The sequence below is a fragment of the Gasterosteus aculeatus genome, chromosome 4 (assembly GCF_964276395.1).
Source record: "Gasterosteus aculeatus chromosome 4, fGasAcu3.hap1.1, whole genome shotgun sequence".
NCBI classification, from domain to species: Eukaryota; Metazoa; Chordata; class Actinopteri; order Perciformes; family Gasterosteidae; genus Gasterosteus; species Gasterosteus aculeatus.
Genome location: NC_135691.1, coordinates 5,484,324 through 5,499,447, shown reverse-complemented (window position 1 = coordinate 5,499,447; position 15,124 = coordinate 5,484,324). Strand labels below are relative to the sequence as shown.

Sequence of the window (15,124 nt, the reverse complement as noted above, 5' to 3'; positions counted from 1 at the left end):
GTCATTTCTGATTTAAGTGTTTATTATTATTATTATTTATTGTTCTTTTCCTGCTAGAAATTTGTGATTCTAGTGTATGCAATTTTATTATTACACATAAAACACAAATAAAAGCAGATATATATAGCAGTTCGTAGGTTTCTTTATTATAAGCGATCATTTCTCATAACTCGTTTGGTAGCCCGTAGCTTGCTAACCCGTTCCATCGCGATGCCAAAGGCCGACCAGGTTCGGTTGCCTGGGTTGTTTTGTTTCATACGACCACACTCTGTGTACCGTCCCTCGTCTAAACCCAAACCAAAAGCTGAGAGTGTCTTGCTCTTCCTATCAGCGTACCGACATGAGGCCTACCCAGGACCCATAGTGACCCGCCTATGAGCCGCAAAACTGGCCCGGGTTCAATCCTATTGGCAAGCATTTCATTTCAATGAAGACAACTAATTACAATGGACATCTATGTAAACGGTCAAATTACTAGAACACATATGTCGGATAGGGAGTAGTCGGATAGGGAGTAGCCTATTGCTGTCCATCCATTTGTGCTCTCACATTGTTTTAAAATGTGTCCGATCCGAGATCTGTGTGATCACACGGCCTGTGTGCCCTGCTAGCTGCATGTTCTCAATCTGCTCTCTTTTCCTCTGTGGATTAATCTAAATAAATCCCTGCAAATCCCTCTAGCTGCCCTCCCTTTTGCTGTTTCTGAATGTGTCCTTCAAAAATCACAACATAAGGGAAAATGACTCAGTCAACATGTCTTTTTTGTCGGATCTTTCGCTGCACATCAACACTCTCACTTCTAACACCACATGACACCCTGATTCCATCCACAGCTCCCTCCTGCACTGTTAACACCCTCCATTGTTATGGCCTCAGCTAAACAATGGAGGTGGGACAGAGGGCGGAAGGATGTGGCTGAATGCCTCAGCATAAACCCGTGGAAAAAAGCATGCAGTCACACTTTCCGCCAATGTTTTTTTTTAAAGAAAGCGAGTACAACTAAGAGCCCTTCATGATGTAACTGTACTGTACATTTTTTTTTTGTAGTCAACAGTAAGGCACGAAGGGCGTATTGGGTTTCCTCTTATGTTTTGCAATAGTTTGGGATCTGATCGAAGTCTTTCTTGAAAAGGATGTGACCCAGCTGTGCAGATACTAATTCCCTTTCAAGAAGTGTGCATGTCCTTGTTGTTTTAGATGTAACCTATGGCTTGATATGATGAAGGATAAAGTTTAAAATTCAAATTAATTTTTTTTAAGTTGATTTCGAAGAGAGTGCATGGAGCAGATCATCACCCTCACATCTGGATTCATTTAAGAGCTGAGTAAGGCCAGACCAGACCAAACTGTTCGATCATGTGTTCCCATTTACTACCATGCAATAGGCCTATGGTAAGCGAAGAGGCACTGTAAACCTCAGAGGAAACCACCAACATGTCCGATTACTGTCTAACCGACGTGTCAAAACAGCAGTCTTAATAAAACGGGAAACTTCCGGGAAAACATTCAAAATAAAATGATTGTCGTTGAAGAAAATGATTAGATTGAAACCCAAAGAAGTCACCCTGCGATTAAAGCGAATATATTCGTGAGTACGTAATCTGCAATGCAGTTAAAACAAATGCATTTTCGCTATTTTCATTTAAATGTAATACGTCAATGCTTTTACTTCGAAGGCCACAACATCGCGCTTCCGGCTGTGCTCCGGCTCGCTGCTCGGTGGAGTCGCGGCCGTGAGAAGTGGCGGAGGCGGACATTGTTGTGGTAACAGTCCAGCCCCAGAGGATGCACCGCGGCGATGCACTCACTCTAAACGGATGAACGGCGAGATTAGATTTTAATTTGTTTGTTTTTTGTTTGTTTTGCGTTCACCCGAAGATGAGTCGTTTGTGAAAGAAAAAAGAAAAGAAAAAGCCGCCGCGGCTGCTGCTGCTGCTGCCGCTGCAGCGAATACGGACTCGGAGTTCATTCAGCCCGGTGAGACGTAAAAAAAAAAACACACACACACAACATCTGTAGGGTGTGCATCCCAGGCTGCTGGATTAACGTGGATCGACGGGTCTTTCTGTGCATCGAGGCCACTGAAGCCCGCGGGGCGGCCCGTCGCCCTCGAGTACACTGCGCGAGGAGGTAAAACGAGGACACTAGTATTCCTGGAGGCCTTTGGAGAACACATTCTGCCGTGGAGAAGATGACAGATTGACATTAAACACGGCCTCGCCAAGACGTTATCCGCGGAGAACTGGGTCCAGCACAGATGAGGGCCTGAGTCCCCGCGCCATCTAAAGAACAACCACAACAACCACAAACGAAAATCACGGTTTTTTGGTGCCATGATTCGGCCTTCGGGTCCGTTGTGATTGCACAGGCTGACATCTGGAAACCACACGGCGTGCAGAGGAAGAGGATGTGATGGCTGTGTGTTAAGCGCAGAAGCACCCACCTACACCTCGGCGCTTTTAATACATCCTCAGGCGCCATCTACTTGTAAAGGTTTTTTGTTTTTGTTTTTTGTTTTTAAAATACAAAATGGGAAGCGACGGTGAGATAATTAATCGAGAGCTGTCAAAGATGTCCGACGAGGATTTGCTGGCGTGCTCCAAAGAGGAGCTGGTGAGCCGGCTGCGTAAAGAGGAGTCGGAGAAAATAGCGGCTCTCATCCAGCGAGGGCGGCTGATAAAAGAGGTAAACAAACAGCTGCAGGGACACCTCCTGGAAATCAGGGAACTGAAAGTCATCAACCAGCGGCTGCAGGAGGAAAACGTGGAGCTGCGGGACCTGTGCTGCTTCCTCGACGACGACCGCCTCAAAGTGAAGAAGCTGGCCCGGGAATGGCAGCTGTTCGGGCACCACGCCGCCAAAGTGATGCGGGAGGACCTGGGCGGTTACTTGAAAAAGCTCGCCGACCTGGAGCGCATGCAGGACGGGCTGGTGAAGGAGAACCTGGACCTGAAGGAGCTGTGTCTGGTCCTGGAGGAGGAGTGCGTCAGCAGGAGCGACTCCAGCCCCGGAGGGTCCTCCGAGCTCAACCTGCCCTGCATGGTGGCCCGGGACCTCGGGGACGGAAGCTCGAGCACAGGCAGCGTGGGGAGCCCGGACCAGCTCCACCTGGTGTGCTCACCTGACGACTGACGGCGGGTTTGGCGGCAGCAGCCGGGTCTTCTTCGACTCCTGCACGGCCTTCGTGATTGACAGAACGGAGACACGGGGTTTGGGGAGCGGGGGGGGGGGGGGGGGGGCGTCGGACGATACGAATCAATTTGGTGCAAAAACAAAAAAAAAGCATCAGGGCCTTCTGAATGCTGCGAAGATCTGCGTGCCACTAGGTTTTTTGACTTGACAGAGAATCTACCACTAAAAAACATTTTCAGGACTTTACAAAGACATTTAATAGATGTTTGCCAGATGATAATGTCTCAAGATTTTACAGTATTTGTTTTCTAATGACTCTTCTGTTTTGGGGAGACTCTCCTTTTTCAGTGGTCTGTTGTTTAAAAAAAAGAAAAGAAATGGGACCAAAAGACCTGGTCTCGTATATAAATTTGTCTCATGCACTGGACTAGCCTACACTGGTAGAAGCCTTTATTCTATTGCACTGGACAGCGCTATCATGGATCTTTAAATCCTAGATTTGATGATTCATTTCAATCCAGTTTTGAGCCATATTTAGTCCACTGAATTCCAATAGCACTGAAATAGATGAGTTGTAATAAAAGAAGAAGAAAAAAAAACTATTTGATATTTGCTTTTGCTATAGATGCCCGATACTGTGTACTATTTTATGCACTCTCTTCCTCAGGACAGGATTGGAGTGCCATATGTGCATGATGATTGTCACAATTTGTACAGGCCTGTTAACCAGTCTGATGTGAGGGCCCTTCAGGTTTACTGTGACGAGCCAGCACACATGTTAGGGATCAGACATGGTAGATGTCCTTGGACCTCACTCAGAGCTGAACGGAACAAGTTCGGTCACTTTTTTTAAAAATCCAACCGGAGACTCTTTGTATCAAACTGGAAGGTCTACAAGTTTTAATGATTTTTATTCTATTTCAATCCAAGCCGTTTGAATTCACTTGTGTTACATTTCTTACATTGTTGTTGATGTTCAATTAGCTTTTCACGGAGTTTGTTTGAGTTGACAACGGTCGGCTCCGTCTTCTGTAACTCATGCTTTGTATTTACCCTGTAACATTAACTCTGACCCTTCTTTATCTTGATTCATCTGTATTAACTAGCATTAGGCTACAAACCGATTTCAGTTTAAATCATAGATAATACACATGGATTAGAACAGATTTATTTTGTTGTTAGCTGTTTTTTGGTGGGCTGCTCGTAGTGCATTGAAGAGCTTTAAATACAGTGGCTATGACACTTTGTGCTGTTCTGACCTTTCTTTGTGTTCGACTTTGCAGAAACGAGCATTTACACATTCACATGACAGAGAATGAAGGATTGATTTCTACGTTTGTTGTTTTGACCTTTCGTGTCTGAACCGACTGCACTTGACTGATGCTCCCGTCACGTCACACGGACCGACTTTATGGATGTTCATCAGTTTTATTTTTGGATCCCGGTCTGCAGAGCTGTAGAGGGCAGTAATGCTTTTAACCACTTAGCGGTGCACAGACGTCCTGTGACAGCAGCAAACACACAAATGATTTCCTCCATCATGCTCTCAATCAGACTCTCGTCCGAGCTCAATTTCTCTCTTCAACCCCTTTTTAGAAGAGCAACCCAATTCCCTGTGAGCCATGTAAGTATGTATTGGCTGGAGATTCACTACATTTTTTTAAACACAGAAAAAACGAGAACACAGTGTTCATGATTATTTTTAATTTCATTTTCAAAATTAGGTGTTTCCTCTGAAATGTAGGTAAGGAGAGAGAATGTGGTCATTATAACTTGGGTCAAAGAATGTGTCCTTTTTTTCCATGACCAACACACACAGATATTTGGTTTACAATCTCATAAATTACTGGGGCACAACCTGAAAATGTTTATTTTTTCTTGCTTAATCTAAAAAAAAAAAATCAATATTCAGTTAACTAATCAAACACTCCTCTCAGTCCTGTTATTCACATGCAGGTCTCTGTGGTGTTCAATTGCAATTTGAAATACTTTAATCTCAATTTAATCTGACAAATGTGTTGATTTTTAGATGCAGTTAAGTTGTAATATTTATTATTGTTAATATTCTGTTGTTGTTTTTATAATATTAATAATATCACACCATCACAAATATCACACGGTTATGAACCTTTGCTCTTTATTGGCTGCGAAGTAGTACATCTTTAAGAAGAGAATAAAGTAAGGCACTGCCCACCAAAATAGTTCATCTGTCAGACAATAAAAAAATATATATTACGCTCTCAAGAATAAATATGCTGTAACATCATCTATATTAACTCCTATGGCCCAGCCTTAGTGGTCAAATCTTTGCATCGACAATATTATAATTCATAAAAGATTCATAGAAAAATTAGGACCATTTAGTTATAAGTACTCTTTTTCCCTTTGTGGGGAAGTTTGTAAAATGTTACACAACATAACGTAACAATGTAAAAAGGTATTAAATGCATTATTATACAGAATTATCGCTAGTCTAATATATTATCAGATGTAGTTATCAGAGTTGTACTGTTCTAGAATTCTGCATGCAATGCTTAGTTTTTAACCTCAAACCAACTCATTATCGCTAAAAGCTATAATGACTTTAGTAACATAAAATATTTGTATTTGAATCAATACTCAAAAGAGTGTAACTTCCTGCTACTAATTAGCATATCATCTCAGTAAAGAATCAACTTTCTACAGAGAAGAAGTGACACAGATGCACACAGCTCATTTTGAAATGTTTAACCCGATCATTTTTTCATTCTCACTTCCTGGAGACACTCTTGGTCGACGAAATCAACATTAGTTGGGTTTTGCGGCACGAGATCACAGACTGATTATGGTCGGCGAGTGCAGGGAGTGATCCGATTGGTCTCCGCTGCTGCTGCTGCGCCGATGAGCTATCCCGCACGGCTGCGGGGCGTGAGCCTGGTGGATGCTTCCCTGGTGTGACGTGGTGTGGGGCGCGGCGGTAGTGTCTGAAGAGGCGGAGGGATAGGTGAACACCATACCAGCCGTGAAGGCCAGGAGGGAGGGCGTGGACGTGATAACCGGGGTGTGCAGAGACTCGGATTCAGCGGCAGAGGCCGCCGATGTCACGTCCTTGGTGGGGATGGTGATCTTTGGTCTTGGCTTCTCCGTCTTCGGCGGCAGCTTGATCGCGGGTCTGCTGAACTCCTGCGGCTCTAGTTTGATGCCTCCCAGCGAGGAGGTTGATGGATTCGGGTCAGAATCAGAATCCGAGTCCTCAATTTTACAAATGGGACGGTGAGCCTCCAGGACCAGCTCAAGCTTGTCTTTCTCCTTTTGTAATTCACTTATTTCCTTCTGCAACTTGGACTTTTCATCCTCCAGCTGGTCGGTCTCCTGCACCAAAGGAAAGCAGAGAGAGAGAGACGGGCGTATGAGTAAACTCCCCCATGAATCATTGGGACCAATGCTTTGTATTTCAACCATTAGTGTTTGGACATTTAAACAATGTTCACTCACATTTTGCAGCGTGTCTGTCAGCTCCCGACGGCGATTGCGACATTTTGCTGCCGCCAGCTTGTTCCTCTCCCTTCGTATTCTACGTCTCTGCATCTCTTCTTGGGATAACTTCCATGAGAAAGGGGAAGGTTAAAGATTAAAACACATAAAATGAATCAACCTGACGCAGTGAGTCAAACTCTAAACTGTGTTGTCTGTCTACAGTTGGGTTGAGACAGTCCGGGATGCCATCATAGACGACATGACACATGTGAAATACTACCACCATGTGTGTGCCACGAGTCATCACAGTCATGGCGGCTGAATGGCATTGAAACGTCTGAGCTCTTGTGCCAATGAAACACCCGTACTCTGATTTCATCCAGCACGCGGCTGAATAATTGACGTTGATCAAATATTTGCCGCCCTTTCGGGCTGATGAGTCAGACCCAAGTCGTGACTCAGGTGTGAGTCACACAACATGACTTGCCCCTGTGAGTCACATGACAGTCCACTTCCTGTCCAATGAGAGTAGAGTACAAAGAACAAAGCTGTGATGGATATGTGCCAACGTGCGTCTGATCTAACACAAAGAATAGTGTCGGCGGCCCCAAATGCTATCGGTTCTTGAGGTCAAAGTAACGTTGAACTGGGTCACTTTAACATCTATGAGATTGTGTTTCGACACGTAGCTTTACTCTGCAAACAAAAAGCAGGTCTTTGTTAACAGTGTTAAATTGAGTCAACAAAGAATCATAGCGAACGCCATCACAGTACAGTAACCGTAAGTTTTCTATTTGAAAACTTCATTAGAAAATGTATTACATGAAATATTTTCTTAATCTTTTATCGTCCTTACCCTATTCCTAATTCATTTCACCTAATTTGTAGGTCCAAAAGGAAATGACACAGTGAGTATTACAAGCTATTGTACTAGTTACGAAATTATTAGCTAGCCTCCACACCTCAGTATCTGCATTCGCTCCAGGGGAAATGTGCCACCCAAGATAGCTCCTTTTATTTTCCTCCTGGTCGACAACTCCACAATTACCTATGTGTAAATGGATGTATATATTTTTGTTTCTGTTATTCATTTCTTACATGTTCATCGCTCCTGCGCCTTGTCGAAGCAGTAGTGTTTGCAGCTGCCCTTATGATCCCTGGTCTGAAAAGATGGGAAGGCAGTGGACCCAGAGGCCGTGGCCCCGAGAGGGCCGGGTAGGGAGGCACTGGAGATCGGGAAGGGCCCGGCGGATGGTTGAGGGTGGGCTGGACCAACCACTGCAGGTCCTGGTTGCTTGTGATGGTATTCAGGCTTGGTACAAACTGACCGCTGCCAGCCATTATAAACTTCTGGCAAAAAATGTATTGAAAAAATGTAATAGATAAAGTTAGTGGAAGTAAAACAATCCAACACAACCAATCACAAAACATTTCGTTTCTGAGGTGTAAAGGGAAATTATCTGATGATGAAGCTTATCATGGTTACATACACATAATGATAAGTTGTATAACTACTAAATTACATATTATGTAAAATGAAAAGTACTACTTCATTGAAGCTTGACATCATCAACGTTGTATTTGATTCTTACAGTAAAGTTTAGATTGAGTTTGACCGCTAACTCCTTGAGGTATAAACTCTAGAATTAAGAACACCAACCTGCTCCTGCTGTGTAGTCGTAGTGCTGGAGGTTCCCTGGGAGTTTGACCCGGAGACGCTGCCTGTGTACGCCGGGTGGCCTCTTCCTTGACTCCCAAAGTTTCGATACATGTTTTCTGTTTAAATGAAAAGAAACCTGTATCCAATGGCAGTAATATAGCCTTCAGGTCCCCAGAAAAGTACTTTCGAGATGAATCTCGTGTGTAAATTCAAAAGGGTTAAACCCACTTGCGGCAAATCGGTAGAGTCCAAACGGGAGCGTCTTCAAGGGGGGACAAGGAAATATCGACTCGTTTTTTTCCCAAATCGCCTTAAAACTCCCCAAAACTACTTTTTGTAGCACCTCCTGTCCTTAGTTATACATCTAAACGCCACGGTCTGGGAATAATTGTGAGGTTGTAAACTCTTAAAGCGGTGCCATAGGTTCGCCACGCCCCTCTGCAGTTACGGGAAATAATGTTGTCTGGAACCTCTCACGAATCAAGCCACGTGCCGTGACGTCATTGACCATATATGGTAAGCACTTCCTCCTAAGAGTCAGTGTCGGGATTCCTCAGACTGAAACTCCTTATGATGGCAAAGGTTGAAATACTACTATAATTTCCTACTCCAGTGGAAGTGCTTTTACTTATGTAATCAACTTTATTTAGGTCATAATGTTTTGCTAAATACTTGTGTTTTATCAACTTTTCACAATTTTCAAATTTCAGGTGTAGTTCATAACATAAATATCTAGAAATTATTTTTGAAAACTTTGTAATCGGATATAAATACATTAACACAACCGTACTTTACAATACTTTATGTTAATATCAAACTATATACCATCAAATGTATTCACTTTTTAATCCTATGGGTAATGAAGCCATCAGGTATACTCTTGATACGCTTACATTTTACATACGAATATCAGGTTTGCAGGTGTGGTTATGTATAAAGTATAAAGTGTGGATGAAGCCTGGTGCATTCTGTGCCTAATTGTTTTGAGGTTTTTGGCAGTCACTTTCTCTTCAAAAACCACATTAATGTGTACACATGCCTGTGGAAATGAGTCAATGCATTACCACAAGTTACTCATTTATATCTTCATCCTTTACAACCAAGTATTTTTTACTTGCAAGCACAATACAATTCTTAGCAAAGATTAAAAAACTGCATGCTATAGATTTTGTAAGCTTAGTCTGTCACAGCAGCTGCTGACCTTGCAGTCGCAAAGCGCAGAGTTCCCAGCAAGGGTGGATTTCTTCTAACTGTTGATGCACCAGTGTCTCACATTACAGCTAATTCTTCTATTCTATTTTTTTTTTTTAAAGAGTTGCAAAACTTAATAGGAAAGACAGGCCGTATTCTTTTTTTCACAGGGAGGAAGAAGAAAAAAAGTGGTGGAGATTAATCATCCTCGTGTGAGTAGTGGCCTTCAGTCTCCTCATAACTTGAATGAATGAATGCGAATATAGACGGTGACCGAACATTGAAACTACCAGAAGCACGTGTAACAAAGCCTACCTCACTGCTGAGTCTCATATTTCAACAAAATTACCGCCTGTCATAAGGACACAAGCATAATGTTTATTTTTCAAAGTGTTTGATGCTATTATACGAAGTGAATATGGGGTAAAGGTGAGAGTCAGATGAGTAAAGTTTCAGGAATGCATGATGCCACACTTGCTCTGTCTCTAATTGGGGCATGTCCCGACATGTGGAGAACCCCGCCCCCCCTCCATTACATCTATTCATCCACCGACTGTTTAATTTATGTCCTATTTAATGAGGAAAGGTTTGTTCATAAGAGACACGCACGTTTGGGAGCAGACTTTTTTTTAAATACATGTATGTATGTATACGTGAGGGTGTGTCAATGAACTATTTCCAGATTTTCATCAATTGTCCATACAAAAAATAATTTTCTTGAGGGGATGAAGGAGTTCACCCACCCACACAAACGACCCATACACATCACATACAATAAAAGCATCGCTTAGGTTTATTTGGTGGGTGTTGCCTTGTGAATTCATGCTGCAGTACCTTGATCATTATTCCAAGATTGTCCAGTGAAGTTTTACGAATAACTTAATAACTTCAGTTAAATAGAATTTAAATAATATCATATCACTTCAATCCAAATGGCTTGGTAAATATGATTTAGCTTGGCACGAAGAGTGTAAAAGTATATATAGATTAGCATTTGAATATAGCAGTAGTGCTGTAGAAATGGTAAAAGTACACATCCTTCATTAAAACTGCATCCAAATATTCTTTAGTAGCAAAAAGTAGCAGCTTTCATCTAGTCCAGATGGAGCTAATTCTAACTGCATGTTATGAGTGTGCAGTTTAGACTAATGTTAAGGAATGTTATGTTGTTTCATAAATTCAAGCTTATCATTTCATTTGTAAAGTATCTAGTAGACCACGTGGGATACATTTGGTAGACTGACTTTAAATTAAAACAAGTAATGCCACGAATGTCCTTAAAAAGCAGTAGAGACGCGTTATAGGGATAAAGTAAGAGTCACATCGTGGAAGTGGAGGCAGTAACTCTATACTTTCATGCTTTTTCACTGCCACGCAGGCACACTGAAGTCGACCAACCGCAGTGCATGGGTGGGATCATCACGAACAGTCTGGCAGCCACGTAGCTAGCTAACAACATTAGCATTAGCTGCAGGTAAGCGCTCCAGTGCTCGTTATCCACTTCACAGCCATGACATTACCCCTCGTAAACACCGCGAGGGCATTTTAAAACGTGACTGTTGAATATGTGTTTTCCCACCGACTGTTGCTTGAGGGCATGATGTTATATTACCTTAACCGGCTAGCGAGCTAGCTAGCATCCACTGGTTCCTATGACTTAGTGGTGCGGTTAGGTTAGCTGGCAGGTATTAGCATACGTGGCTGTGTTCCCAGCTGGCCTCTTAGAACTGATATCTCGCACCGTTAACTAATGCAAAGTTAATGTTAACAGTGCGTAATTTTGCTTGGAGATCGAATATAACGTTAAGTACGTTGAAGTAAGCTAACTATCTGGGCGTTAAATAAGCGGAACTGCAGCTAACGTGTCATTGTTTTTTTCGTTTTAAGCTAGCCTCAGCGAACGTCACGATGGACTTGCCACATCAGGGGTACCGAGCAAGTAAGTGGAAAGATTAGTCAACACCGATTATCGTTTTTCTGAAACATTTTGCAAAATATCCGTCCATAGTCACTTCCTATTTTGTAACTCGAGCATGACCCTGTAGTGACATTACAAACCAATTATTCCAGTTTGTTAACTAATTCCCTTGATACTTTAATTAATGTCACTTGCTCTTAAACGCAAGCTAGAACCTCCATCAGTTTATAGCATGTTTAACAAAACTTTAACGCGTAAACTTTTTGAAAATAGAATTTGTTGAAGAACTAACATTAGTTTGCATTCGTTTTAACTATGGTACCTAATAAAGTATCATCAGAGGTTCAACCTTTACTCTCTGTTATATTCACTCATAGTGTTTTTAATATCTTTTTATATTTGATTGTGTTGACAGTAACTATAAAAATGTAAATAAGTCAGTCATTTGTATTTAAATGCCCTTCTTTTACTCTGTTGTGTCCATCTATTCACAGATAAACCGAGGGCTCGTGCAGCTCCTCCAACAGCCGATTCTATCCTGTTTGATGACACCAGCTCTGCAGCACTGAATAACCAAGGTTACTACACTCCTGCGTACAATATGGCAGGACCCTCAAATGACATGCAAGGAGGGGCAGTGCCGAACAACGTCTTTGCTGACCCAATGGCCAACGCTGCAATGATGTACGGCTCCTCAATAGCCAATCAAGGAAAAGATATGGTGAACAAAGAGGTGAGAAAAGGTTTGCTTTAGATCTGCTATATGCTTCAAAATGGGTGAGTTAGTTAAGTCATAAATACAGTTCACCTTAACAACAGATTTGTCCTGCCTTTCCTGCTGATTTTTGTCATTTCCAATTTTCTGTCTTTTATCATTGACCGCGTACATTTCTGTAACTTTTCGTCCAAAATGTACGCCCTCAATTATACTTTATGTAAAGTTCGTGAAACATTGCACAGTAAGTAACCCACTGAAGCTAAAGGACAGAACGTACCAAGCAGGCCTCTTGATATGGAGAGATAACATGTTTAATTAGGAGTACACAGTCCTCTCAAATCAAGCTACTCTGAAATGCTTCTTTGCACAATAGCTGCTGGGGTAAAAACAATTGTTTTTTGTTGTTGTTTTACTGGATTGTTGGCTTCATACACACATGGTTGAATTTACAAAGACGGGTATTAAAGCGATGCATGTGCCTGAGGGCACACACTGCCTTTTAGTTTTTAAAAGATGCCTATGACTAACCAGTTATAACTACCTTTGGCCGAATGTCCTCTTCATCTGTAGAGTTAACGTGTGCACTTCCTTTTTCCCTTTAGATCAGCAGATTCATGTCTGTGAACAAGTTGAAATACTTCTTTGCGGTGGACACCAGATATGTATTGAAGAAACTCATGATCCTCATGTTCCCCTACACGCATCAGGTAATCAGTGCCATTCAGCCATCCAACTTTGTCCTACTTCAATGTGCGCGATGACTCAAAACATTAAACTGCATGCATAACTGCTTGATAATTTTCCCATGGGTCTCAATTTTCAACCACTTATCACTTGCAAACCTATAATCAGCCACTTAATCACCACTCCAGCTTTATTTATGGTTATGACAACGCTGTGATTGTGAGCGTGGATAAAAAAAGGGCACACAAAGATAATTGCCCACACATTTTGAATCACTGAGGTTGTAAAGTCCCCACTCCAAACAATTTGTGCCTTGATAATGTACAAACACAGTGCAAACTTGTCTTCCAATAGCGGGGTCACAACAAGCCATGCTGAAGAAGGAACTTCTCGATTTACTTCTTTGAGATTGTGCTATAAGTGCAATATTTTACTCTGTATTTACACTAATGCTTTTGCGGCCTTATTAATGAGCTTTAATCTTATCAAGTTTTAATTGATTTTTATTGTTTTTCTTAAGCAGCTTATAGACCCTTCAGATGAAATAAAGAGCACATAACATCATTAGAATGTATTATTCTAGTCCGTTCTGCAGGTTGATTTGTACTGTACTTGTGTGTTGCTGGTAGGATTGGGAGGTTCGTTACCATCGAGACGCTCCACTGACTCCAAGACAGGATGTGAATGCACCAGATCTGTACATTCCGAGTAAGTTTTTAATAAAAAAGAAATTATCAATGTAAGTGCATCTACAATGCCGACATGTTTCACATATTCTTTGTCTTTTAGCGATGGCATTTATTACCTACATTTTACTTGCCGGAATGGCCCTTGGCATTCAAAAACGGTGAGGGACTCTTGCTTATCTAATTTACTTTATGACTTAAAGTCAATTTGTTTTGGATTTGTTAGGAATGTGGATTGTTTCTATGTGAAGGTTCAGTCCAGAGGTTCTTGGACTGTGTGCCAGCACCGCCCTCGTGTGGGTCATCATCGAGGTCTTGTTGATGTTGTTGAGTTTGTACCTGCTGACGGTACACAGCGACCTCTCGACCTTTGATCTCATTGCCTACAGTGGATACAAATACGTTGGGTAAATATCATGTTATACTTGGATAAGTATGTGCAAAGTGGCCTTTTAAATAAGGTCTTTTTTAAATAGAAAAATCAAACCATGTTAACTAGAATGGAATATATAATGAAGGGCATTATGAATATTTTTTCATGCTTCTCCTCTAGGATGATCTTCACAGTGTTGTGTGGCTTACTGTTCGGCAGTGACGGTTATTATGTGGCACTTGCCTGGTCGTCTTGCGCCCTCATGTTCTTCATTGTAAGTATCTCATGCTTTGTTTTGAAGTTCATTTAAATTTAGTCCTTACTTTTAAGCCATAAATTTGTATCAGTCAAATTAAGTCATCTTTATCCTCCAAGTGTTTCATCCACTTTCGTAAATCAACAACTAATTACATTTTTTTCTATAATATTTTACAAGAAATTATAATATGTTTAAAGATTTCTTCTGTGTTTTGCAGGTTCGATCTCTGAAAATGAAGATCCTTCCCTCGCTCTCCTCGGACTCCATTGGAACTGGACCAAGTGCAAAACACCAATTCCGCCTTTATATCACTGTGGCGACTGCGTTGTTTCAGCCCATCGTAATATACTGGTTAACCTCTCATCTGGTCAGGTGACCGTGATGCATCCAATAACTTGAAGTCCAATTTAATTGGAGCCAAAATATTTTGTTGTTGAGTGTTTGTACACCTGCCTTTATATGCTCATTTGTCAGTAAACTCAAAACGTATGTAGATGAGGTCGAACAGCAAAGTGTGTTGAGCTTATTAATGAAAAGTGTTTCTCTGATTTAACCAAACTGAAGTGTGAAATAGAAAATGTCTCCATGTAAATCGATTCTGAGAAATACTTATTTTTGGCCACCTAACCTGGAAGACAAGGGCTTTCTTAATGAGATCCTTTTATTCATGACTTTGATTGAGCAGGTTTCCTCTTTTTTTATGTCTTGCACCCATTTTACAGTGTTCTCACACACATTTCACGAATGATTCAAGTAACATGGTTTTGGTAGGGCGGGTACATTGCTGCATTATTCCTCTTGCGAGTCTTTGATCGTATTTATCTACATTTGAAAAAAGCATGAAAATGTTTGGATTTTTTTAGTAGAAAAAAATAAATATTTAGCTTTGTGTACTCAATTTTAACTGTTTGTGAGACCAAATACTTCTTCTCTTGCCACTTGGTACTGCCCATCATTTCCTTTTTGTCTAGCCCTCGTGCATCACTTTAAAAAGCTTTTTTTGTCTTTTGCCAAATTTTCTCCAGCCCTGATTATTACCCTTTCAGA

The 15,124-nt window shown here is 41.5% G+C and overlaps 3 protein-coding genes across 7 annotated transcripts; 2 read left to right on the top strand and 1 right to left on the bottom strand.

Annotated features, from left to right (window-relative positions):
• Positions 1–1,277: 1,277 nt before the first annotated feature.
• On the top strand, positions 1,278–3,233 carry ccdc85b (coiled-coil domain containing 85B). Its single transcript, XM_040174064.2, has one exon. The coding sequence runs from the start codon at positions 2,530–2,532 to the stop codon at positions 3,130–3,132; it is 603 nt and encodes a 200-aa protein (XP_040029998.1). The 5' UTR covers positions 1,278–2,529; the 3' UTR covers positions 3,133–3,233.
• Positions 3,234–5,247: 2,014 nt separating this feature from the next.
• Positions 5,248–8,688, bottom strand: fosl1a (FOS like 1, AP-1 transcription factor subunit a). 4 transcript variants are annotated; one of them, XM_040174463.2, is made up of 5 exons: positions 8,477–8,688; positions 8,249–8,364; positions 7,687–7,938; positions 6,607–6,714; positions 5,248–6,483 (listed from the first exon to the last, which is right to left on the bottom strand). In XM_040174463.2, the coding sequence occupies exons 2-5, from the start codon at positions 8,357–8,359 to the stop codon at positions 5,944–5,946; spliced, it is 1,011 nt and encodes a 336-aa protein (XP_040030397.1). In that variant the 5' UTR covers positions 8,360–8,364; positions 8,477–8,688; the 3' UTR covers positions 5,248–5,943. The 4 variants fall into 4 exon arrangements, with proteins under 4 accessions (XP_040030397.1, XP_077956711.1, XP_040030395.1 ...); XM_078100585.1 differs by having other exon boundaries at positions 7,687–7,935; positions 8,477–8,617; XM_040174461.2 differs by having other exon boundaries at positions 8,249–8,508.
• Positions 8,495–14,981, top strand: yif1a (Yip1 interacting factor homolog A (S. cerevisiae)). Of its 2 annotated transcripts, XM_078100586.1 has the most exons (10): positions 8,495–9,651; positions 10,818–10,913; positions 11,327–11,378; positions 11,852–12,090; positions 12,678–12,782; positions 13,389–13,467; positions 13,549–13,606; positions 13,697–13,852; positions 13,999–14,092; positions 14,295–14,981. In XM_078100586.1, the coding sequence occupies exons 3-10, from the start codon at positions 11,348–11,350 to the stop codon at positions 14,451–14,453; spliced, it is 921 nt and encodes a 306-aa protein (XP_077956712.1). In that variant the 5' UTR covers positions 8,495–9,651; positions 10,818–10,913; positions 11,327–11,347; the 3' UTR covers positions 14,454–14,981. The 2 variants fall into 2 exon arrangements, with proteins under 2 accessions (XP_077956712.1, XP_040030400.1); XM_040174466.2 differs by lacking the exon at positions 8,495–9,651 and having other exon boundaries at positions 10,871–11,246.
• The last annotated feature ends 143 nt before the right edge of the window (positions 14,982–15,124 follow it).

Bases quoted from the DNA above. Each gene is read 5' to 3' on its own strand.
- ccdc85b (XM_040174064.2), top strand. From the start codon at position 2,530: ATGGGAAGCGACGGTGAGATAATTAATCGAGAGCTGTCAAAGATGTCC.
- fosl1a (XM_040174463.2), bottom strand. From the start codon at position 8,359: ATGTATCGAAACTTTGGGAGTCAAGGAAGAGGCCACCCGGCGTACACA. The intron at 6,715-7,686 runs GTAAGAAATGAA...TTCTCATGGAAG, and splicing joins GGCGCAGGAGCGATGAACAT to TTATCCCAAGAAGAGATGCA. The intron at 6,484-6,606 runs GTGAGTGAACAT...CCTTTGGTGCAG, and splicing joins TGACAGACACGCTGCAAAAT to GAGACCGACCAGCTGGAGGA.
- yif1a (XM_078100586.1), top strand. From the start codon at position 11,348: ATGGACTTGCCACATCAGGGGTACCGAGCAA. The intron at 12,783-13,388 runs GTAATCAGTGCC...TGTTGCTGGTAG, and splicing joins TGTTCCCCTACACGCATCAG to GATTGGGAGGTTCGTTACCA. The intron at 13,607-13,696 runs GTGAGGGACTCT...TTCTATGTGAAG, and splicing joins GCCCTTGGCATTCAAAAACG to GTTCAGTCCAGAGGTTCTTG.